Here is a 24,648-nt window from a genome sequence, read left to right on the forward strand (position 1 = left end):
CCTTACTGGTGAATGATAGCATTGCCAGTACTATCCTTACTGGTGAATGATGGCATTGCCAGTACTATCCTTCCCAGTGGGTGATGGCACTGCTAATACTATCCTTACTGATGAATAATGGCACTGCCAGTACAATCCTTACTGGTGAATAATGGCACTGCCAGTACAATCCTTACTGGTGAATGATGGCACTGCCAGTACTATCCTTCCCAGTGGGTGATGGCACTGCTAATACTATCCTTACTGGTGAATGATGGCATTGCCAGTACTATCCTTACTGGTGAATGACGGCACTGTCAGTACTATCCTTACTGGTGAATGATAGCACTGCCAGTACTATCCTTATTGGTGAATGACGGCACTGTCAGTACTATCCTTCGCAGTGGGTGATGGCACTGCTAATACTATCCTTACTGGTGAATGATAGCATTGCCAGTACTATCCTTACTGGTGAATGATGGCACTGTCAGTACTATCCTTACTGGTGAATGATGGCATTGCCAGTACTATCCTTGCTGGTGGGTGATGGCACTGCTAGTTCTATCCTTACTGGTGAATGACGGCACTGTCAGTACTATATATCGCTGCAGGTGAATGATGGCACTGCCAGTACTATATATCTCTGCTGGTGAATGATGGCACTGCCAGTACTATCCTTGCTGGTGAATGGTGGCACTGCCAGTACAATCCTTACTCGTGAATGATGGCACTGCCAGTATAATCCTTCTGGGGTATGATGGCCCTGCCAGTACTATATATCATATATATGCTGGTGAATAAAGGGCTGTAGACACACTGGGGACTTTCATCAAAATGTTTCTACAAACATTTATTAACGTTTTGAGATAACTTTCCCGTGAGTTTAACGTAAGAATACTTAAATTTGTGCAATACAGTAAAATAATCAACAACTGCGAGGCATTGACACCCCAGTATTTCCCAGTGTCGCCAGCTTGTACACACACAGTCTGGTCCTGGAAGTCATGTCACAGCTATACTAACTTGCATTGGCTGTGTGTCCACAAAGGTGAACACTGTCTGTCACAAAGTGAGTATTTCCAGTGAGGCTGCTCCAGCCAAACAGCATCAGATAATGTCAGTGACTGCATCCTGCAGGACACAGACAAGAAGAGGTTGAGGAGGATGCAGGACATGTCTCAAGTAGGGCTGGGTGTGTTCTCCCGGAGTTCAGGAAATAGTTCTTGTACTACGATGTCCAAAAACACAAAACTCAGCTGAAAAATAATAATCTACAGTAAATATTCTGAAATAAACAGTAAAAAGTTAAACATAAAATGAGAAAACATCCATAGCAGTCTCTAGTCTGAGACTAACTGTCTAACTGGTCACATAAATGTACCTTTTACATTATTGGATAATCTACATGGATGAAAAGTGTTAGAAAAGTGTTCTTTAAACCAGCAGACAGACTGACGATACAACCTGGCCGAAACTGCCACTGTGTGGATTTCACTGCTCCCATCAATGTGTTCTCACCTGCTTGTTAAGCTTGGGCTGCTGCAGACACTCCAGTAAAAACTTGGTTCCTTCTACATGACTCTTGGACCCAACTACTGCAGCAAATGCTTCTGCAAGTATATGGAAGAAACAACACCATAATTACTACACACAGTGACCCAGGATACTAGAATTACCTCTATCTTCGCAGAACAAACACCTTAACAAATTTCTGACACCAATAACACATTGGTACTTCACCGCTCTACACTCAGTAACAGACCAACCCTTGGTATCACACCGCTCTACACTCAGTAACAGACCAACCCTTGGTAGCACACCTCTCTACACTCAGTAACAGACCAATACTTGGTAGCACACCGCTCAGCACTCAGTAACAGACCAACCCTTGGTAGCACACTGCTCTACACTCAGTAACAGACCAACCCATTGGTAGCACACCACTCTACACTCAGTAACAGAACAACCCTTGGTAGCACACCGCTCTACACTCAGTAACAGACCAACCCTTGGTATCACGCCGCTCTACACTCAGTAACAGACCAACCCATTGGTACTACACTGCTCTACACTCAGTAACAGACCAACCCTTGGTATCACACCGCTCTACACTCAGTAACAGACCAACCCTTGGTAGCACACCGCTCTACACTCAGTAACAGACCAATACTTGGTAGCACACCGCTCTACACTCAGTAACAGACCAACCCTTGGTAGCACACCGCTCTACACTCAGTAACAGACCAACCCTTGGTATCACACTGCTCTTCACTCAGTAACAGACCAACCATTGGTAGCACACTGCTCTACGCTCAGTAACAGACCACCCCTTGGTATCACACTGCTCTTCACTCAGTAACAGACCAACCATTGGTAGCACACTGCTCTTCACTCAGTAACAGACCAACCATTGGTAGCACACCGCTCTACGCTCAGTAACAGACCACCCCTTGGTAGCTCACTGCTCTACACTTAGTAACAGACCACCCATTAGTAGCACACTGCTCTACACTCAGTAACAGACCAACCCTTGGTATCACACTGCTCTTCACTCAGTAACAGACCAACCATTGGTAGCACACTGCTCTACGCTCAGTAACAGACCAACCGTAATCACGCTGCTCTACACTCAGTAACAGACCAACCGTGGTAGCACACCGCTCTACACTCAGTAACAGAACAACCCTTGGTGGCTCACCGCTCTATACTCATTAACAGACCAACCCTTGGTATCACACCGCTCAGCACTCAGTAACAGACCAACCCTTGGTATCACACCGCTCAGCACTCAGTAACAGACCAATACTTGGTAGCAGACCGCTCAGCACTCAGTAACAGACCAACCCTTGGTATCATGCCGCTCTACACTCAGTAACAGACCAACCCTTGGTATCACGCCGCTCTACACTCAGTAACAGACCAACCGTGGTATCACACCGCTCAGCACTCAGTAACAGACCAACCCTTGGTATCACACGGCTCTACACTCAGTAACAGACCAACCCATTGGTAGCACACTGCTCTACACTCAGTAACAGACCATCCCTTGGTAGCACACCGCTCTACGCTCAGTAACAGACCAACCCTTGGTAGCACGCCGCTCTACACTAGGTAACAGAACAACCCTTGGTAGCACACCGCTCTACGCTCAGTAACAGACCACCCCTTGGTAGCACACCGCTCTATGCTCAGTAACAGACCAACCCTTGGTAGTACACAGCTCTACACTCAGTAACAGACCAACCCTTGGTAGCACAGACACCACTCTACACTCAGTAACAGACCAACCCTTGGTAGCACATACACCCCTCTACACCTGTTTAATCAACTAACCTGGTTATTGCTGAACTTACTTGGAATGTAGTCTATACTACCATCCACTACCTCCTTGTACCGAGCTCGTTTCTGGGCCTCAGTCCTGTACACAGATAAACAGAAGGTTGAGTATGGGACACTATCACAGATACATCAGTCAACATATACACTACACCATTTGTCACACAGCACCAGGTACTTACCTTGGAGGGTCTGTGTCAAAGAACAGGGTGTCTGGAAACAAGAACACAGATGTATCAATATGTTGTCATGAAACTGAAGTTGTCCTGGAGTTTCTATACCCCCGCGCCCTGTCATTATACTGGCTCAGCCCTGATGATGATAACATAGATGGTGATATCCATCAAGCAGAAGTTGTCCTGTAGTCTTCATACCCCCGTGCCCTGTCATTATACTGGCTCAGCCCTGCTGATGATAACATAGATGGTGATATCCATGAAACAGAAGTTGTTCTGTAGTCTTCATACCCCGTGCCCTGTCATTATACTGGCTCAGCCCTGCTGATGATAACATAGATGGTGATATCCATGAAACTGAAGTTGTCCTGTAGTCTTCATACCCCGTGCCCCATCATCATACTGGCTCAGCCCTGATGATGATAACATAGATGGTGATATCCATCAAGCAGAAGTTGTCCTGTAGTCTTCATACCCCAGTGCCCTGTCATTATACTGGCTCAGCCCTGATGATGATAACATATATGGTGATATCCATCAAGCAGAAGTTGTCCTGTAGTCTTCATACCCCCATGCCCTGTCATTATATGGCTCAGCCCTGATGATGATAACATAGATGGTGATATCCAAGAAACTGAAGTTGTCCTGTAGTCTTCATACCCCCGTGCCCTGTCATTATACTGGCTCAGCCCTGATGATGATAACATAGATGGTGATATCCATGAAACAGAAGTTGTCCTGTAGTCTTCATACCCCCCTGCCCTGTCATTATATGGCTCAGCCCTGATGATGATAACATAGATGGTGACATCCATGAAACAGAAGTTGTTCTGTAGTCTTCATACCCCCGTGCCCTGTCATTATACTGACTCAGCCCTGCTGATGATAACATAGATGGTGATATCCATGAAACAGAAGTTGTCCTGTAGTCTAGTAGTATACACCATGGGGCTACGGGACCAGGTCCCTCGCAAGGGCTCAATTTAAAAATTGAGCACTTGGGAAGTCCCTAATCCCGTAGCCCCATGGTGTATACTACTGAGGTGCATGCAAAAAGTTTCGGTTGAATAGTTTCTCAAATATTGACTTTTAAGTCAGCATGGGGTCGGTCGGGAAAAGGCAAAATGTCCAACTTTTTGTCGTAATTAAGTCTTAATTAATCTAATGAAGTCATCGAGAGTGTTCCCAATGCTATAGCGTAACCATCTGCCGAGATGCATGCAAAATTTCACGAAAATCGTTCAAATAGTTTCGGAAATATTTACTTTTTAGTGAGCATGGGGTCGGTCTGGCGAAAGGCTAACAATCCAACGTATTGTCGTACTTGTTATATATTAGCGAGACGAGAGGTGTTTTCAGCCGAATGAAATGCAGCTCTCTGCAGTTCCCCCAAGCTGCCTTGCTACCATCTCGTTGGGACGTACTTGTGTGAGCTGTCTGAAGGTGAATGAAACGCAGGTCTCAGCAGTCATCACCTCGCTACCGTCTCGGGGGTTGCTCTGAGTGAGCGCCTCGGACGAGTATAAGTGTGTGTGTGCGTGTGTGTCTCGGCTCGGCTATGATGCTGCACGGCCGGCTGACTAACGAGGCTACAGATGTCTGAAGGTGAATGAAACGCATCTCTCGGCAGTTCCCCCGGGTCGCCTCGCTACCGTCTCGGTATCACCAAATGAGCGCTGTGAGCCAGTCGCAGTGTGTGTGTGTGTGTCTCTCGGCTTGGCTATTCACCTACAGCTCGCTGAGCTGGCTGTCCGGCTGGCTACGTTATGTTGATATCTGCGAAAAATTTTTATTGTGAATCTCCTTCTATGATTTGTTTGGTTTTCGTAATGAAGGCTTGCCGGGCCTGTTGCTTCCCTTTTTTAATTTTTTTTTCTCGTCTTCGTTGATGACGACATTTTTAGGAGACGTGGTTCGAATCTCTTGTTTCATTCTGTGATATTTTGCGATTTCTGATAGCACCAAACGAAACTCTTCCTCAGAGATTTTAGAGTTGGTGAGCGCTGTGGAAATATGATCGTCTATCGTGTTTAACTTCGCTTCGGATAGAATTCTAATTTCGCCGTGTTTCAATGCTTTACGTTGTAGTCTGCGAGATATGAACTTAAGGGTCAATCCCATCAACCCTGCCACTCCGGCTGTTATTTCGATGCCTAGCACCACAGGTGCGGCCACGATGGTGGATAATAACCCGACACCTGCCACGCCTAATCCCATGTCGACGGAAACCATAGCGCTGTCAACACCGTCCACGGAATTGACAGCCCTGTGATATTTTTTCTGTAATGCCGACCGCGTATCGCGTTCACGTTCTAGTTGTTGTTTGATCTCGCATATCTATCGCAAACGAAACCCGTCTATGGTTTCCAGTGTTTTTGCTACTTCATCCACAAATGGGTACAGTCCCATCCTGTATATATTATTTATTTTTTTATAAAATAATATTTAATTGGTTTTCCGTTAATATCCGATCCATGTATTTGAGGCTGATAAGGTTTAGATTATCGTACACGTAAATATTCGAGACATGAATCGAATTTTTTTTCTATAACACGCACTCCATCAAGGCTTACTAAGGGTGTCAATCCCGGTCTTATGAAGATACGACACAGTTGGTGATTGTGTCTAGCGAACCAGCGTATTGTCAACCCAGTCAAAAGTGTTCGTTCTGACCCACGAGCGCCTGCGAGATAGACATCTACTACGAGCGTGGTGTGTGATTTGATAGTCGTGCTTACCTGATCGAGATGAACGAACACCTTGTGATCGACGATGAGGCTGGGATATCTCGAACCCGCGGAGGTGCTTTGCGGTCGTATGTCGTTCGACGGCAGCCCGAGAGTTCTCGCCTGATGGATTTTCCCCCGGTCTTTAACGTTATCGATGGGTTTGAAAATTTCGTCGTTCAGCATGCAAATGCTGTAATAACAGTCCTGACTTCGAGCTGACCCGACGTGTTATCGATGGCGTGCAGCAGTTGAATGGACTCGCTGCTCGTGATTCCCAGAAGCGTCACGTACATATTGAAAAATTAGATCTGTATACTATATAACAATTCAAATATGTACAAACTGAGAGTGTTTTATTCTAAAAGTGATAATATAAGTGCTACCAATCTCACGCAACCAAGTATTGTGGTGGATGCAAGGATGGTTCCCACTTTTGAGCTCGATTTATTGATATATTAAAAATGTATAGGCTTTCGGTCACGAATGTGAAAACAGTACACGTTTGGTTTAACAACCAGATGCAGTTCTCGCAGAATCAATTCAACTTCGCAGTGTGGTGAGCGACGACGACGGGGTGCGGCGTGACGTTGGACATGCAACTGAGGATCCACAAAGTCGTTGGCTACAACACGAAAATCGTCATTGCGACCAGCGAACAAAAGTTGGGTGTCACGCAAGACCAGCTCGACAATTTAACGACAGGAGAAATAGTCGTCGCCTCAGCGTCTGACGATATACCAACGGTTTTGCATACCGGCTCGACGAACAATGACGGCAAAGTTATCTACACGCCGGACGGCACCGAAGCCAGCTACGTCTTCGACAACATCTTGCTTGAGTCCGACATGGTCACGAGCACGGAACTGGCCCGGCAGCTTCGCAACCAGTACTCGGGAAAGCTGTCCATCCTGAACGATCGCGTGCTGTAGAACATCAACCTGAACATGCCGGCTTGATTGATGAAAGGCATCTTGATCGTTCCTGTGGCGGAATACGAGCCGTTTCAAAGAAACAGCGAACTCACTTGGAATCCCGAGATCACGAAAGTGGAAGTGACCGTCGAAGGTGTGCCGAACCAGCTGTTCAGCCAAGGCATGCAAGCTTATCAGCTATGAGATGAGATAAAAAAACTACCGGCCGTCAAGCGACACTCGCCGGAAGTAAACGACGTCGCCAAAGACCTGGGTTTCACCTGGGTTGACGCTCGGTAAGTACCTTGATAAGCATTACGCGCTGTGGCTCGACATGCGATCCACAGACGACGACAGACTACACGGCAGGGACATCGCATCGACAACGGCAGCAAGGGGTTCACCATCCAAATCACCAAAAAAGCTCAAAATCCGGCCGTCAAGTTAAATTTATATTGTGATCATGGACGCGCAACTCAATATAGACAATGGAAGATTCGTGCAAGCCATTTATTAATTTACCTCGCGATCCCCACTGCGCCATCATATGCAGTCAGATGAGGTGCGTCAAGACAGCATTCGTGCTAGACATGCTGGAAGGTTACTATCACGACATGTCGACCATATCGTCATTCTCTGCCCGACTTTACGGGTGAACAAGACGTACACGGAGAGAGCGTGGGTGATGACGGACCCGGACGTGCACAAAATCGATCCTGGAATTCGTCTGCAGGACTGGTTGCACGCTTACCACGACAAGCTGAAAGGAGAATTGACGCAGTTTGTCCTGGACGACTGCAGCGCCAACAAGGAAATGGTTTAAAAACGAGACGCGCTGTCGTACCTGGCCTTCGCGGGACGACACACAAAGCACAGCGTTCGGGTTTTGACTCAGAATTTCAACTCGGTGCTGAAAGATTTATGGGAACAGACGCGATGGGTCGACCTGTTTCACTGCATGGACAGGGATTCATTCGAGGACTGCTTGCAAGAAAACGACGTGATCCCGACCAAACAAGAACGAGAATGAGTGAAGAAACAGCTCGCCGAAACTCCTGTTGAAAACCGACCAACCCGTGGAATATAAAGTCAACTAGCTTTAAAGCAAATTTCTAGCAAAATTCAAGCAAATTCTCAAGCAAAATGATGACTTTCATCTCGCTGTGATTCGCGTACATCGGATTTGATTTTATTAGACTTAAAAATCGTGCATGTTGACTTTCATCTCGCTGTGATTCGCGTACATCGGATTTGATTTTATTAGACTTAAAAATCGTTACATTATAAGATGGAATGCGACGAACTCCTCAAACAAATGATGACGATAATAATAAAAACAACAAGCGAGATGGATTGGTGGCGCTCGCGGTTGGTGGCAAAGCCAAACAATACTTGGGTGGGGGCGACCAATAAAATTCACAAAATGCCAGCCGAAGAAATCGACAAGCTGTATGTGAGATACGATGCCAGACTCGGCGCCGAAATGACGAAAACCATAGGGTCTGTCATAACACAAGTCTACGCCAGTGTAGCGGCTCACTTCCTTCCCATTCCGCCGGAACGTCGACTTTACCTGTGGGAAGATCTCGAGAAAGATCCGGTCATTGGCTGTACCACAGATACGGCATGTTTTGGGCTCCGGTGACTGCGGCGATCATCATGGCAAAGCATTGTCAATTTAAAGAAGAAAAAAATAATAATGATAATAATGTACAACATGGATGCACACCCGGAGGAGGAAACGCCAACGCCGACGGAGGAAGCAACGCTGACGACACTGATACGACTAGTCACCACCACCAAGAATCCTAAAAAAGTCGCCACCGTTAGTAAAGGTGGTTTAGCCAAGCACCACAAAAATTAGTCAACGCCCTAACGGTGCATTAGTCAACACCCTCGCATTTTCAGGCAGCATTTCTCTCTTCTCCAAATTACGAACGTCAAACGCGGTCGAAGTGGAAGCGGAACATAAATGTCACGATTTAGCCGATTTAGGCCATCGCGAAGGTCTACGGCAAAATAACGTGCATCCCCCCCCCCCCAAAATGGAAAAGTACATCTCGTTCTCGTTAGACAGTCTGAGATTTATCGACAGCACTCAGTTCGACTTCGACATCACCAATCGATACACCGACGCCGAGACTCGACCTCTGCTGCTGAGGAAGGGCATCTACCCCTACGAATACATGGACCATTGGTCCAAGTTCGACGAGACGCGATTACCTCCCATCGACCAATTTTACAGCAACTTGACCGACTCGGCCATCACCCCGGACGATTACGTGCACGCGCTCAACGTGTGGGACAAACTGGGCTGCAAGAATTTGGGCGACTAACACGACCTGTACTTGAAAACGGACGTGCTGCTGCTGGCCGACGTGTTTGAGATATTCAGAAAAACGTGCTCGAAACAGTACGGCCTTGACCCCGTGTGCTATTTCTCCTCCCTCGGTCTCTCTTAGGACATCTCGTTGAAAAAGACCAGAGTTAAATTGGAATTGTTAACAGATTATGACATGCACCTGTTCGTGGAGAAAGGCCTATACGAGGCGGGATTTCGATGGCATCCAAGCGATAAGCGAAAGCCAACAACCAATACGTGAAAGGCTACGACTCGAGCAAACCGGCCAAACACATCCTCTATCTCGATGCCAACAACCTGTACGGCTGTGCCATGAGTCCTTATCTCCCCACAGGGGGTTTTAAATGGGTCGTCTGCCTGTCCGATATCGACATGAATAGCATCGCGCTGGATTCGAACAAAGGTTACATGCTCGAAGTGGACTTGAAGTACCCCCGAGAATTACATGAATCGCACAACACCTATCCCCCTGGCTCCCGAACGATTGATGGTGAACCCAGACTGGATGTCCGAATATCAACGAAACTTGCTGGGAGACAACAAGCTGGCTAACGTCAAAAAACTTGTGCCGAACTTGATGAACAAGTCAAAATATCGCAATCTGCAGCTGTACTTGTCGCTGGGAATGAACTCACGAAAATACACAGGGCATTCCAGTTCCATCAAAGTCCATGGATGGAACCTTAGATTCGGTTGAACGCGAACCTGCGAAAACAAGCCACGAGCGACTTCGAAAAAAACTTGTACAAGCTCATGAACAAATTGGTGTTCGACAAAACGATGGAGAATTTGAGAAAACACATTAACGTGAAATTAGTCAGATCCAGCGAGGAAGGAAAACTCAGGAAACTTATAGCCAGCCCAGCGTTCAACCGAAGCAAGATATTCGACGACGACATGGCAGCTCTGCACATGAACAAAAGCTACATCAAATTCAACCGGCCCGTTTACGTGGGGATGAGCATCCTCGACTTATCCAAACACTTGATGTACGATTTCTACTACAACAAGATGAAAAAGCAGTACGGTGACAGGTGCAAAGTGCTGTACACGGACACGGATTCCCTGCTGATGGAAATTCGCACCGAGGACGTGTACGAGGACATGATGAAACACACGCACCTGTACGACACCAGCGACTACCCTAAAGAACAAAAAAGTGCTTGGCAAGATGAAGGACGAATGCCCGGGCAAGCCGATCGCCGAGTACGTCGGCTTGAGACCCAAGACGTATTCCATCAAGAAAGCCGACAACGACGAAATCCGAAAGGCGAAAGGCGTGAAAAAACACGTGGTGAAAACACACATCAAGCACGCCAGATTCAAGGAAGCCCTGTTCAAGAATAAAACGTTCAAACACCAAATGAACATGCTGAGAAGCGACAGACACAGGATATACGGACTGAGAATCACCAATACCTCGCTGTCTCCCATGGACACGAAACGATGGATCACCATCGAACGAGTCACCACTTACGCGTACGGACACACACACACACACGCCTATCAAATAATTGAACGCTTTCGCACGCACACATGCGTACATATATCATGGAGAAAATTTATCGCAGCCCACACGGGTACTGGAAAGGCACGGACGCCATCCCGAAACTCGCCAAAGCCGCTCGAGTCTCGGAAGAGAAAGCCAAGGCCTGGCTCAAAAAACAAGCCATCTGGCAAGTCTACCTGCTGGTGCCTCAGTACATCCCGAGAAGAAAATTCGACATTTCGACGCCGAATCGCATCTACCAAGCCGACCTCCAGTTTCTGCCTCACGACAGAGTGAGACGCAAAACCTATAAGTACGCCCTGACCATTGTCGACATCGCCAGTCGCTATAAGGAAGCCGAACTGTTGACAACGAAAGATTCGAACGAAGTCGCCAAAGCCTTAGAATGCATATACAAACGCAGTCGCTTGACATGGCCTGCCGTATTGCATTTCGATCTCGGATGCGAGTTCATGGCAGCCGTGTCACAGCTGCTGGCCAAGCACAAAGTCCAAGTGAGACTAGGTATAGTGGGAGCTCACCATTACCAAGCCATCGTTGAGAGATTCAATCGCACCCTAACCGAACGCCTATTCTCGCACCAATACTCGCAGGATTTAATTGATCCCGGAAACAGAAACACGGAATGGGTTGTACGCTAGCCACGAGTGGTGGATGTCATCAACAACGAAGTCACCTGATTCGTTGGCAAAAGACCCGTCAAAGCCATGAAAATGAAATCAGTCGAATCGTTACCAACGGCACATCGCGATAAAACAGAGAAAACATTACCGGACCGTGTCAGCGTTAGGTACTTAAACCAGCCGGGTGAATACAAGGGAGACAGCAGAAAACGCACCACCGATCTGATATGGTGAAAACGTACAACATCGACCTGGTCGACATCAAAGACGGCAAACCGAACTTGTACTACTTGAAAAACGGGCCGCCGAGAGCATTCGTCTCAGAGGAGTTGATGATCGTACCTCACGACACAGTCCCTTACACATTACCCACCGTGTGATGATGGTTTCTCCAGCCACCCGTACACCAAGCCGAGAGAGACACACGCACACGCACTGCGACTCGTACGCCCACAGTGCTCAGAGGAGCAACCACCCCCGAGGCGACCCGAGCCTTTTCTCCCGACCGACCCCACGCTCACTTAAAAGTCAATATTTCAGAAACTATTCGACCGATTTTCATCAAAGTTTGCATTCACCTCAGTAGTAGTATACACCATGGGGCTACGGGATTAGGGACTTCTCAAGGGCTCAATTTTTAAATTGAGCCCTTGCGAGGGACCTGGTCCCGTAGCCCCATGGTGTATACTACTAGTCTTCATACCCCCGTGTCCCGTCATTATACTGGCTCAGCCCTGCTGATGATAACATAGATGGTGATATCCATCAAGCAGAAGTTGTCCTGTAGTCTTCATACCCCCATGCCCTGTCATTATATGGCTCAGCCCTGATGATGATAACATAGATGGTGATATCCATGAAACAGAAGTTGTCCTGTAGTCTTCATACCCCGTGCCCTGTCATTATACTGGCTCAGCCCTGATGATGATAACATAGATGGTGATATCCATGAAACAGAAGTTGTTCTGTAGTCTTCATACCCCCGTGCCCCGTCATTATACTGGCTCAGCCCTGCTGATGATAACATATATGGTGATATCCATGAAACAGAAGTTGTTCTGTAGTCTTCATACCCCCGTGCCCTGTCATTATACTGGCTCAGCCCTGTTGATGATAACATAGTAGGTGATATCCATGAAACAGAAGTTGTTCTGTAGTCATCATTATACCATGAATACCTCGAAGATTGTAGGTCAAGGCAGCCACTATGACCAAGTGCAATGTTAAGGTTGTTTTCAGATACCCTGACCTGTGTTGCAGATGAATGTACAACTAAGAGATTGAGTTTTCCATATATATTTTCTTATAAACTACAACAGAAATAGTAATCATTTGAATACATGTGTTCTTCCACTCTACCTGTGATTCACTATAAAGTTACCCCAAAACATAGCTTTAATAGATTTTGTTGCAATGATCGGAAAAAATTGTATCTGAAACTATTATTTAATCAGAAAAATATACGTCAGTAGTGTGTTATTTTAGTTGCAGCTTTTAAATGGTTGCAGATATAAACACTGATTTGATGCGATCTGCTGATCAAACTGTGTACTTCAGTTTCGATTACTGGAGTTACATGCTGACAGAGATCAGGTTGTGACGGGTTTGTGTTACAGACAAAACTATCAGTCAGTGTAAAACTTTAGTCCCTTGAAAACTATGTAAAGTTCTGGAGTAATGCATTATCACGTGCTATTTCCAAGTTAGTGCTATACTTAGCATGGTCCACTGTATTATGATTTGCAGAAGCCCTTGGTATCTTTCATGTGTCGTGTATTGGTGGTTATCTGGCTTCTGCAAATACTCTTAAAATATTACTGTTACCTCTGAGCAGGTGTATGAGGCTGACAACTCGATGTTCTTGCTTCAGCTTCTCAATTTTGTTGTCCAGGTACCACTCCATGTAAGACTCAATTGTGTTCTTGCCCACAATCTTTATGGTCATCAGGATATGGTGGAACCATGCTGGCACCTTGTACACATGACGTGCTGAAACATGCATATATCTTCACTCATGACAATAACACTGTTGGAAAGTAATTGACAATGTAACCAAATCTAGCTCCACTTCCTACACAGACAACATCATCAAATCCAGCTTCACTTCCTACACCAACAACATCATCAAATCTAGCTCCACGTCCTACACAAACAACATCATCAAATCTAGCTCCACTTCCTACAAAGACAACATCATCAAATCCAACCTCACGTCCTACACCGACAACATCATCAAATCCAGCTTCACTTCCTACACAGACAACATCATCGAATCCAGCTCCACGTCCTACACAGACAACATCATCAAATCCAGCTTCACTTCCCACAAAGACAAAATCATCAAATCCAGTTCCACGTCCTACACAGACAACATCATCAAATCCAGCTCCACTTCCTACACAGACAACATCATCAAATCCAGCTCCACGTCCTACACAGACAAAACATCATCAAATCCCGCTCCACTTCCTACACAAACAACATCATCAAATCCAGCTCAACTTCCTACACAGACAACATCATCAAATCCAGCTCTATGTCCTACACAGACAACATCATCAAATCCAGCTCCACTTTCCACAAAGACAACATCATCAAATCCAGCTCCACTTTCTACACAGACAACATCATCAAATCCAGCTCCACTTTCTACACAGACGACACCATCAAATCCAGCTCCACTTCCTACAAAGACAACATAAGCAAATCCAGCTCCAGGTCCTACATTGACAAACATCATCAAATCCAGCTCCACTTTCTACACAGACAACACCATCAAATCCAGCTCCACTTCCTACAAAGACAACATCATCAAATCCAGCTTCACTTCCTACACAGAAAACATCATCAAATCCAGCTCCATGTCCTACACACACAACATCATCAAATCCAGCTCCACTTCCCACACAGACAAAATCATCAAATCCAGCTCCACTTCCTACACAGACAACATCATCAAATCCAGCTTCACTTCCCTTAAAAATCATCAAATCCAGCTCCACTTCCCACACAGACAACATAAGCAAATCCAGCTCCACCTCCTACACAAACAACATCATCAAATCCAGCTCAACTTCCTACACAGACAACATCATCAAATCCAGCTCTATGTCCTACACAGACAACATCATCAAATCCAGCTTCACTTCCCACAAAGACAACATCATCAAATCCAGCTCCACTTTCTACACAGACAACATCATCAAATCCAGCTCCACTTTCTACACAGACGACACCATCAAATCCAGCTCCACTTCCTACAAAGACAACATAAGCAAATCCAGCTCCAGGTCCTACATTGACAAACATCATCAAATCCAGCTCCACTTTCTACACAGACAACACCATCAAATCCAGCTCCACTTTCTACAAAGACAACATCATCAAATCCAGCTTCACTTCCTACACAGAAAACATCATCAAATCCAGCTCCATGTCCTACACACACAACATCATCAAATCCAGCTCCATGTCCCACACAGACAACATCATCAAATCCAGCTCCACTTCCTACACAGACAACATCATCAAATCCAGCTTCACTTCCCTTAAAAATCATCAAATCCAGCTCCACTTCCCACACAGACAACATAAGCAAATCCAGCTCCACTTCCCACACAGACAAAATCATCAAATCCAGCTCCACTTCCTACACAGACAACATCATCAAATCCAGCTTCACTTCCCTTAAAAATCATCAAATCCAGCTCCACTTCCCACACAGACAACATAAGCAAATCCAGCTCCACCTCCTACACAAACAACATCATCAAATCCAGCTCAACTTCCTACACAGACAACATCATCAAATCCAGCTCTATGTCCTACACAGACAACATCATCAAATCCAGCTCCTTCCCACAAAGACAACATCATCAAATCCAGCTCCACTTTCTACACAGACAACATCATCAAATCCAGCTCACAGACTTCCTACACAGACAACATCATCCTAAATCATCAAATCCAGCTCCACTTTCCTCACAGACTCCACTTTCTACAAAGACAACATCATCAAATCCAGCTTCACTTCCTACACAGAAAACATCATCAAATCCAGCTCCACTTCCCACACAGACAACATAATCAAATCCAGCTCCACCCACACAGACAACATTCCCACACAGACAACATCATCAAATCCAGCTTCACTTCCCACACAGACACACATAAGCAAATCTAGACAACATCCAAATCCAGCTTCACTTCCCACACAGACAACATAAGCAAATCTAGCTCCACCTCCTACACAAACAACATCATCAAATCCAGCTCCACTTCCTACACAGACAACATCATCAAATCCAGCTCCATGTCCTACTCACACAACATCATCAAATCCAGCTCCACTTCCTACAAAGACAACATCATCAAATCCAGCTCCACTTCCTACACAGACAACATCATCAAATCCAGCTCTACTTCCCACACAGACAACATCATCAAATCCAGCTCTACTTCCTACACAGACAACATGATCAAATCCAGCTCTACTTCCCACACAAACAACATCATCAAATCCAGCTCCACTTCCTACACAGACAACATCATCAAATCCAGCTCCATGTCCTACATAGACAACATCATCAAATCCAGCTCCACTTCCCACCCAGACAACATCATCAAAACCAGCTCCACTTCCTACACAGACAATATCATCAAATCCAGTTCCACTTCCTATACAGAAAACATCATCAAATCCAGCTCCACTTCCTACAAAGACAACATAAGCAAATCCAGCTCCACTTCCTACACAGACAACATCATCAAATCCAGCTCTACCTCACACAAAGACAACATAAGCAAATCCAGCTCCACTTCCTACAGACAATGTAAGCAAATCCAGCTCCACTTCCCACACAGACAACATCATCAAATCCAGCTCCACTTCCTACAGACAATGTAAGCAAATCCAGCTCCACTTCCTACACCGACAACATCATCAAATCCAGCTTCACTTCCCTCACAGACAAAATCATCAAATCCAGCTCCACTTCCTACACAGACAACATCATTAAATCCAGCTTCACTTCCCTTAAAATCATCAAATCCAGCTCCACTTCCCACACAGACAACATCATCAAATCCAGCTCCACTTTCCACACAGACAATATAAGCAAATCTAGCTCCACTTCCTACAAAGACAATATCATCAAATCCAGTTCCACTTCCTATACAGAAAACATCATCCAGCTCCACTTCCTACAAAGACAACATCATCAAATCCAGCTCCACTTTCCACACAGACAATATAAGCAAATCCAGCTCCACTTCCTACAAAGACAACATCATCAAATCCAGCTCGACCTCACACAAAGACAACATAAGCCAATCCAGCTCCACTTCCTACACAGACAACATAAGCCAATCCAGCTCCACTTCCTACACAAACAACATCATCAAATCCAGCTCCACTTCCTACAAAGACAACATCATCAAATCCAGCTCGACCTCACACAAAGACAACATAAGCCAATCCAGCTCCACTTCCTACACAGACAACATAAGCAAATCCAGCTCCACTTCCTACAAAGACAACATAATGCAAATCCAGCTCCAGGTCCTACACTGACAACATAAGCAAATCCAGCTCAACTTCCTACACAGACAACATCATCAAATCCAGCTTCACTTCCTACACAAACAACATCATCAAATCCAGCTCCACTTCCCACACAGACAACATCATCAAAACCAGCTCCACTTCCTACAAAGACAATATCATCAAATCCAGTTCCACTTCCTATACAGAAAACATCATCAAATCCAGCTCCACTTCCCACACAGACAACATAAGCCAATCCAGCTCCACTTCCTACACAAACAACATCATCAAATCCAGCTACACTTCCTTCAGACAATGTAAGCAAATCCAGCTCCACTTCCTACAGACAATGTAAGCAAATCCAGCTCCACTTCCTACAGACAATGTAAGCAAATCCAGCTCCACTTCCCACACAGACAACATCATCAAATCCAGCTCCACTTCCTACCGACAATGTACGCAAATCCAGCTCCACTTCCCACACAGACAACATAAGCAAATCCAGCTCCACTTCCTACAGACAATATAAGCAAATCCAGCTCCACTTCCCACACAGACAACATCATCAAATCCAGCTCCACTTCCTACAGACAATGTAAGCAAATCCAGCTCCACTTCCTACAGACAATGCACAGTGAAACTTACCGACATAGATGAGGGAATCAAACACGCCCTCTACCTCCCGGGTGACAATAGGTGGGGCGGCTGTGGACGGAGTCATCCCTCGGAAGCCACACCCTGCATTGTTCTCATACAAAGAGGAATACATCTGTAAAGAGAGAGCAAAGTGCTTCATATTCTGATAAATCTTCTGTCCACAAGTACAAGCCCACAACATGAGGCTGTTCTATGTTTGTGTATAATGCCGGGGATCAAGCAATTCCGGCTCACATAAGGATGACATGTCCATCGCGATGGCAAACTAGTGTCTTGGCACTGTTAACCAAGCCAATACACATGATCTCCTGAGCAAATTTTGTTATTATCGCTTACAACAGTGAGTACTGATAAATTATTTTATCATTAGTTGTTATAATTCTTTGGTGACTTTTGTCAAGTTTGAACTGTCTGACATCTATCACACTCAACATGATTATTACAATCCCCTGTATGGCTTTTGGAAGATTTGTTACCGCTTCATAAACCCATACACTCACCTTCTCACTGGATGTTGACCTCTGTGAAGCATCAGATCCTCTCCTTTCCAGTTTACTAAAAGACAATCCAGTCATATTCAGTGTAATGAATGCAGTTTGTAAAGGACAATTTTGAAACATTATCAAAAATGATAACAATTCGTGGAAGTGAAGGAAACCTCATAATTTTTCCTAGGATACCTCACGGAAGGGATATCTGGTGGGCTTTTACCTCAAATGTTAGAGGTTAGAACACTATTATACTATAATAATTGTTGATAATATTCCAAAATTCTTACGAATACCTCCCTCTAACACTTGATTGCCAAATCCCACGGCTTATCTACGGTAATATACGGTAGGTTGGGAGTATCTCAAACTAAGTCAGGAAGACAACCATAAAACTCTTAATGCTTACTGATAAGACAAACAGACCTGAGTTCGGTTGTTGTGACAACTCTTGCTGTGGTATTTAATATTATCGTGGACTGTGATGTCATTTTCGGTTAATGGTATTTCTGATGACATCACTATGACATCACCATGACTTCTGGTTTATCCATCCATTATCCGATTCCAATTTTACTCATAGTCAACCATTTCAGGCTTTAAACTCGAACTTTAAACTCATGTTTCCATAGGTTCAAAAGGATGACACAATAATCCTGATGATACTACTGATAAATCCTATTTTGTAGTTATGAGTTGTCTTGTTGCATTAAAAGATCGTAGCACAATAACAAGAATCAGATCCTTACCAACATGAAACCCTTGCTTAGTGAGCGAATGGTCTTCTATGGTGCAATGCAAAAGAGATCTTTCCTAAGATATAGAAAAAATGCTGCACTACTCGGTACTGTTTTTGGGTCATTGGCTGTTTTCAGGAATATTCTACCATGTGTGGTCCCTAAACACTAGATCCTAAGGCACTATGACAGAGTCCAGCTATGTCCCTGGATGTTGGTTGATCAAATCTTGACTGTATTGTAGATGCAGACAGTTTCTGAATGTTATATCCTGCAGAGAAGTGAGAGCAGCTATAGTAATGACATCCATTGATGTGTGGAGATCGCTGAAACTCTGTTATCTTGAATCTGACCTCTCGATAAAGTTCCTCTGGAAGACAAACTTGGCTTCGGTCGGTGTCGAATAATGCATTTTCTTGGATCTAAGCTCTGACTTTTCCATATGAACAAAGAACACCAAATTCCTGAAGAAAGTCGGCAGGTATTGAGAGTCTTCTAAACAGGCATCCACATCAGCGTTTAGAGCAAGTAAATCGTCCAGGTTCCTGTGAATTCTTCAACACTGAAGATGTATATACCCTGGGACTGGAGCTGTGATGATAGGGATTAGCCACTGAGTGACTGATACTCCAATCAGTAGAACCCTGAAATGGAAGAGTCTTTCATTGACCGCAAAGTGTTGGTATCGCTGAGAGTCTGGATGGATCAGAACATATAGATACACATCCTGCAGGTCTATGGAGATCAGAGAGTCTCCAGTAGAGATTGTCTGACTTAGGACTGAAGACTCCATCTTGGGAGGTCATGTCTTGTCTTTAGTCAAGGTCAAGATCCAGACTGCTTATGTCTGGAAAGTTTGAGGTGAGTCAAGACAATTTAGGCCTGGACTTTCTATCCTTCTTGGCGTGAAATCCTTTCCCATATCCCTTGGAATGAAACTTGGCCTGTTTCTGCTGTCATGCCAGAGATCCGTTTTCCAGAACTGCCCAGGCTGGTGCCTGACTTAAGGGATTACTCGGTTGAGCTGCAATGATTTAAGTACTTCGAAGGCCTGTTCATATTACTCACTGAAGAGCTAACAATACAGCATGTTCCTTGTCTCTGAAGAGATGGATGAACCTAACTGATAATAATCCCTCCTCAACAGTGTAAATTGGCCAAGAAGATTCGCTAGTAGGGACTAGGAATCAAAACTTGCCTTTGTCATACTGTCTCGATGGCAGTGGATTACCTGAAAAGTATCTCCTGGTATCTCCATCTTAACAGTTGATGGATCATCTGCTTCATCAACTTCATTAGTCAAAGGCAGCTTCCTCCGAATTCACAAGACAAACCAATAGTCCTTGCAGTCTGTCCAGCCCGAAATGCCTGTACTAAAACATCTCTTTGTGTGTGTGTATTGTTATCTCTCATCCCGTTGTCTCTGCTATGATGTCCTCATGCCCCCCCTTTGATGTACACAGGAAACATTAACTAAGAAGATAGACAACACAGAACCATGGACTTTTACAATGTTATTCAAGCTAAACCTGTGGATTCAGGAAAAGCGGCAATCAAGTGTAAAATGGACATATTTGTAAGAATTGTGAAATTTATCTGGGCAGACTCTCTTACCAACGAAAGGAGACTGACTGACTGACTGAGTTTGGTTTTACGCCGCTTTTAGCAATATTCCAGCAACATCACGGCGGGGGACACCAGAAATGGGCTTCACACATTGTGCCCATGTGGGGAGTCAAACCCGGGTCTTCGGCGTGACGAGCCAACGCTTTAACCATTAGGCTACCCCACCGCCCAAGAAAGGAGAGGTTGTGGAGGGTGACAAGGTCTGTATAGGGAGGTGGTGGATGAGTGAGAGTTCTGTATAGAGAGGTGGTGGATGAGTGAGAGTTCTGTATAGAGGGGTGGTAGATGAGTCAGTAGGGTTCTCTATAAAGAGGTGGTGGAGGAGTGAGGGTTCTCTACAGAGAGGTGGTGGAGGAGTGAGGGTTCTGTATAGAGAGGTGGTGGAGGAGTGAGGGTTCTCTATAGAGAGGTGTTGGAGGAGTGAGGGTTCTGTATTCCTGTATAGAAAGGTGGTGGAGGAGTGAGGGTTCTGTATTCCTGTATAGAGAGGTGGGGGAGGAGTGAGGGTTCTCTATAGAGAGGTGGTGGAGGAGTGAGGGTTCTGTATTCCTGTATAGAGAGGTGGTGGAGGAGTGGGGGTTCTCTATAGAGAGGTCGTGGAGGAGTGAGGGTCCTGTATTCATGTATAGAAAGGTGGTGGAGGAGTGTGGGTTCTGTATAGAGAGGTGGTGGAGGAGTGAGGGTTCTCTATAGAGAGGTAGTGGAGGAGTGAGAGCCCTGTATTCCTGTATAGAGAGGTGGTGGAGGAGTGCAGGTTCTCTATAGAGAGGTAGTGGGGGAGTGAGGGTCCTGTATTCCTGTATAGAGAGGTGGTGGAGGAGTGAGGGTTTTGTAATTCCTGTATAGAGAGGTGGTGGAAGAGTGAGGGTTTTTGAATTCCTGTATAGAGAGGTGGTGGAAGAGTGAGGGTTTTTGAATTCCTGTATAGAGAGGTGGTGGAAGAGTGAGGGTTTTTGAATTTCAGTATAGAGAGGTGGTGGAGGAGTGAGAGCCCTGTATTCCTGTATAGAGAAGTGGTGGAAGAGTGAGGGTTCTGCGTAGAGAGGTGGTGGAGGAGTGAGGGTTCTCTATAGAGAGGTGGTGGAGGAGTGAGGGCTCTGTATAGAGAGGTGGTGGAAGAGTGAGGGCTCTGTATAGAGAGGTGGTGGAGAAGTGAGGGTTCTCTATAGAGAGGTGGTGGAGGGGTGAGGGTCTTTATAGAGAGGTGGTGGAGGAGTGAGGGTTCTCTATAGAAGGTGGTGGAGGAGTGAGGGTTCTGTATAGAGAAGTGGTGGAAGAGTGAGAGTTCTCTATAGAGAGGTGGTGGAGGAGTGAGGGTTCTCTATAGAGAGGTGGTGGAGGAGTGAGGGTTCTGTATAGAGAGGTGGTGGAGGAGTGAGGGTTCTGTATAGAGAGGAGGTGGAGGAGTGAGGGTTCTCTATAGAGAGGTCGTGGAGGAGTGAGGGTTCTCTATAGAGAGGTTGTGGAGGAGTGAGGGTTCTGTATAGAGAGGTGGTGGAGGAGTGAGGGTTCTGTATAGAGAGGTGGTGGAGGAGTGAGGGTTCTCTATAGAGAGGTGGTGGAGGGGTGAGGGTTCTGTATAGAGAGGTGGTGGAGGAGTGAGGGTTCTCTATAGAGAGGTGGTGGAGGAGTGAGGGTTCTGTATAGAGAGGTGGTGGAGGAGTGAGGGTTCTGTATAGAGAGGTGGTGGAGGAGTGAGGGTTCTGTATAGAGAGGTGGTGGAGGAGTGAGGGTTCTGTATTCCTTTATAGAGAGGTGGTGGAGGAGTGAGGGTTCTGTATAGAGAGGTGGTGGAGGAGTGAGGGTTTTGTAATTCCTGTATAGAGAGGTGGTGGAAGAGTGAGGGTTTTTGAATTTCTGTATAGAGAGGTGGTGGAGGAGTGAGGGTTCTGTATAGAGAGGTGGTAGATGAGTCAGTAGGGTTCCCTACAGAGAGGTGGTGGAGGAGTGAGAGCCCTGTATTCCTGTATAGAGAGGTGGTGGAGGAGTGTGGGTTCTGTAAAGGGAGGTGGTGGAGGAGTGAGGGTTCTGTATAGAGAGGTGGTAGATGAGTCAGTAGGGTTCTCTACAGAGAGGTGGTGGAGGAGTGAGGGTTCTGTATAGAGAGGTGGTGGAGGAGTGAGGGCTCTGTATAGAGAGGTGGTGGAGAAGTGAGGGTTCTCTATAGAGAGGTGATGGAGGGGTGAGGGTTCTGTATAGAGAGGTGGTGGAGGAGTTAGGATTCTGTATAGAGAGGTGGTGGAGTAGTGAGGGTTCTGTATAGAGAGGAGGTGGAGGAGTGAGGGTTCTGTATAGAGGTGGGTGGAGGAGTGAGGGTTCTGTATTCCTTTATAGAGGTGGTGGAGAGGAGGTGCATAGGAGGTGGTGAGTGAGGGTTCTGTATAGAGAAATGGTAGATGAGTCAGTAGGGTTCTCTACAGAGAGGTGGGTGGAGGAGGGTGAGAGCCCTGTATTCCTGTATAGAGAGGTGGTGGAGGAGTGTGGGTTCTGTATAGAGAGGTGGTGGAGGAGTGAGGGTTCTGTATAGAGAGGTGGTGGAGGAGTGAGGGTTCTGTATAGAGAGGTGGTGGAGAAGTGAGGGTTCTCTATAGAGAGGTGGTGGAGGGGTGAGGGTTCTGTATAGAGAGGTGTGGAGGAGTGAGGGTTCTCTACAGAGAGGTGATGGAGGAGTGAGGGTTCTGTATAGAGAGTAGGTGGAGGAGTGAGGGTTCTGTATAGAGAGGTGGTGGAGAAGTGAGGGTTCTGTATTCCTTTATAGAGAGGTGGTGAAGGAGTGAGGGTTCTGTATTCCTTTATAGAGAGGTGGTGGAGGAGTGAGGGTTCTGTATAGAGAGGTGGTGGAGGAGTGAGGGTTTTGTAATTCCTGTATAGAGAGGTGGTGGAAGAGTGAGGGTTTTTGAATTTCTGTATAGAGAGGTGGTGGAGGAGTGAGGGTTCTGTATAGAGAGGTGGTAGATGAGTCAGTAGGGTTCCCTACAGAGAGGTGGTGGAGGAGTGAGAGCCCTGTATTCCTGTATAGAGAGGTGGTGGAGGAGTGTGGGTTCTGTATAGAGAGGTGGTGGAGGAGTGAGGGTTCTGTATAGAGAGGTGGTAGATGAGTCAGTAGGGTTCTCTACAGAGAGGTGGTGGAGGAGTGAGGGTTCTGTATAGAGAGGTGGTGGAGGAGTGAGGGTTCTGTATAGAGAGGTGGTGGAGTAAACTGTCAAGATGTGGTACCTACCTGGGCCGAGGACGAGGTGCCTCAGTGGACTGGAAAAATGCTTGGAGGAAAGGGTCAAGGTGCTGACCTCTCTGTACAGATAAGTGAAATACAAACAGTTAACCATCTTCAAACAGACCAATGAGTTTAATCCTACTCTGATCGTCAGTAATAGGATGGTATGTCAGTGGACTGGAAGAAGTCTAAATTGATGGGAAGACATTTATGACTCATGGTAGAATGTATTAATAAATTACCATGATCTCATTTCTGACGTTAGACTTCCAGTATGACTGTAGGATAATCTTATATACTTAACAGTACTGCACAATTATTACTGTCAACTCAACAGAAGAACATTAAGTTTCATTTAGTCTCACTATCTTTGTTTAGCCAATCTGAATAAGAAAACTTTAACTAGAGCCCTAAACATGATGTAGACATGGATGTGTTTTCATTTTTGCTTTTATTATTGAGAAGCAGTAGAAGTTTCATTACAGATGTCATTAAGGGTGACAACATCATCAACTGACAACACATGACAACTACCCACACAAACTGGAGAGCAAGAGTACCTGTCAAATAGTACTTCCATTGTATGTGTAATCAACACAGAACCAGCAACTTGGCTTTACATCACAATTTCATATGTTTTATACAAAATACACTCATAAAGCATACCATTTATTGCCACAACAATTTACGAACAAACATTATACAATGTAAAGTTATTGCCTATTGATAAACCATAGTCCCAGGTCATATAAAAC

General features: G+C 45.5%; 1 protein-coding gene across 1 annotated transcript in view; it reads right to left on the minus strand.

The window, feature by feature from the left end:
• Window positions 1-221: 221 nt before the first annotated feature.
• The window catches only part of LOC124277705 (sorting nexin-14-like), a 121,307-nt gene continuing 96,880 nt past the window's right edge, over window positions 222-24,648 (minus strand). Inside the window, exons 25-32 of the mRNA XM_046713433.1 lie at window positions 23,900-23,970; window positions 18,329-18,383; window positions 17,817-17,940; window positions 13,451-13,615; window positions 3,498-3,528; window positions 3,333-3,397; window positions 1,498-1,589; window positions 222-1,235 (exon numbers count right to left, since the gene is read on the minus strand). Coding sequence (XP_046569389.1) covers window positions 1,158-1,235; window positions 1,498-1,589; window positions 3,333-3,397; window positions 3,498-3,528; window positions 13,451-13,615; window positions 17,817-17,940; window positions 18,329-18,383; window positions 23,900-23,970 — 681 coding nt within the window. The 3' untranslated portion in view covers window positions 222-1,157. The remainder of the gene's footprint in view (window positions 1,236-1,497; window positions 1,590-3,332; window positions 3,398-3,497; window positions 3,529-13,450; window positions 13,616-17,816; window positions 17,941-18,328; window positions 18,384-23,899; window positions 23,971-24,648) is intronic.

Source organism: Haliotis rubra, unplaced genomic scaffold, assembly GCF_003918875.1.
Source record: "Haliotis rubra isolate DU_JTF1 unplaced genomic scaffold, ASM391887v1 Scf226, whole genome shotgun sequence".
Classification (NCBI taxonomy): Eukaryota; Metazoa; Mollusca; class Gastropoda; order Lepetellida; family Haliotidae; genus Haliotis; species Haliotis rubra.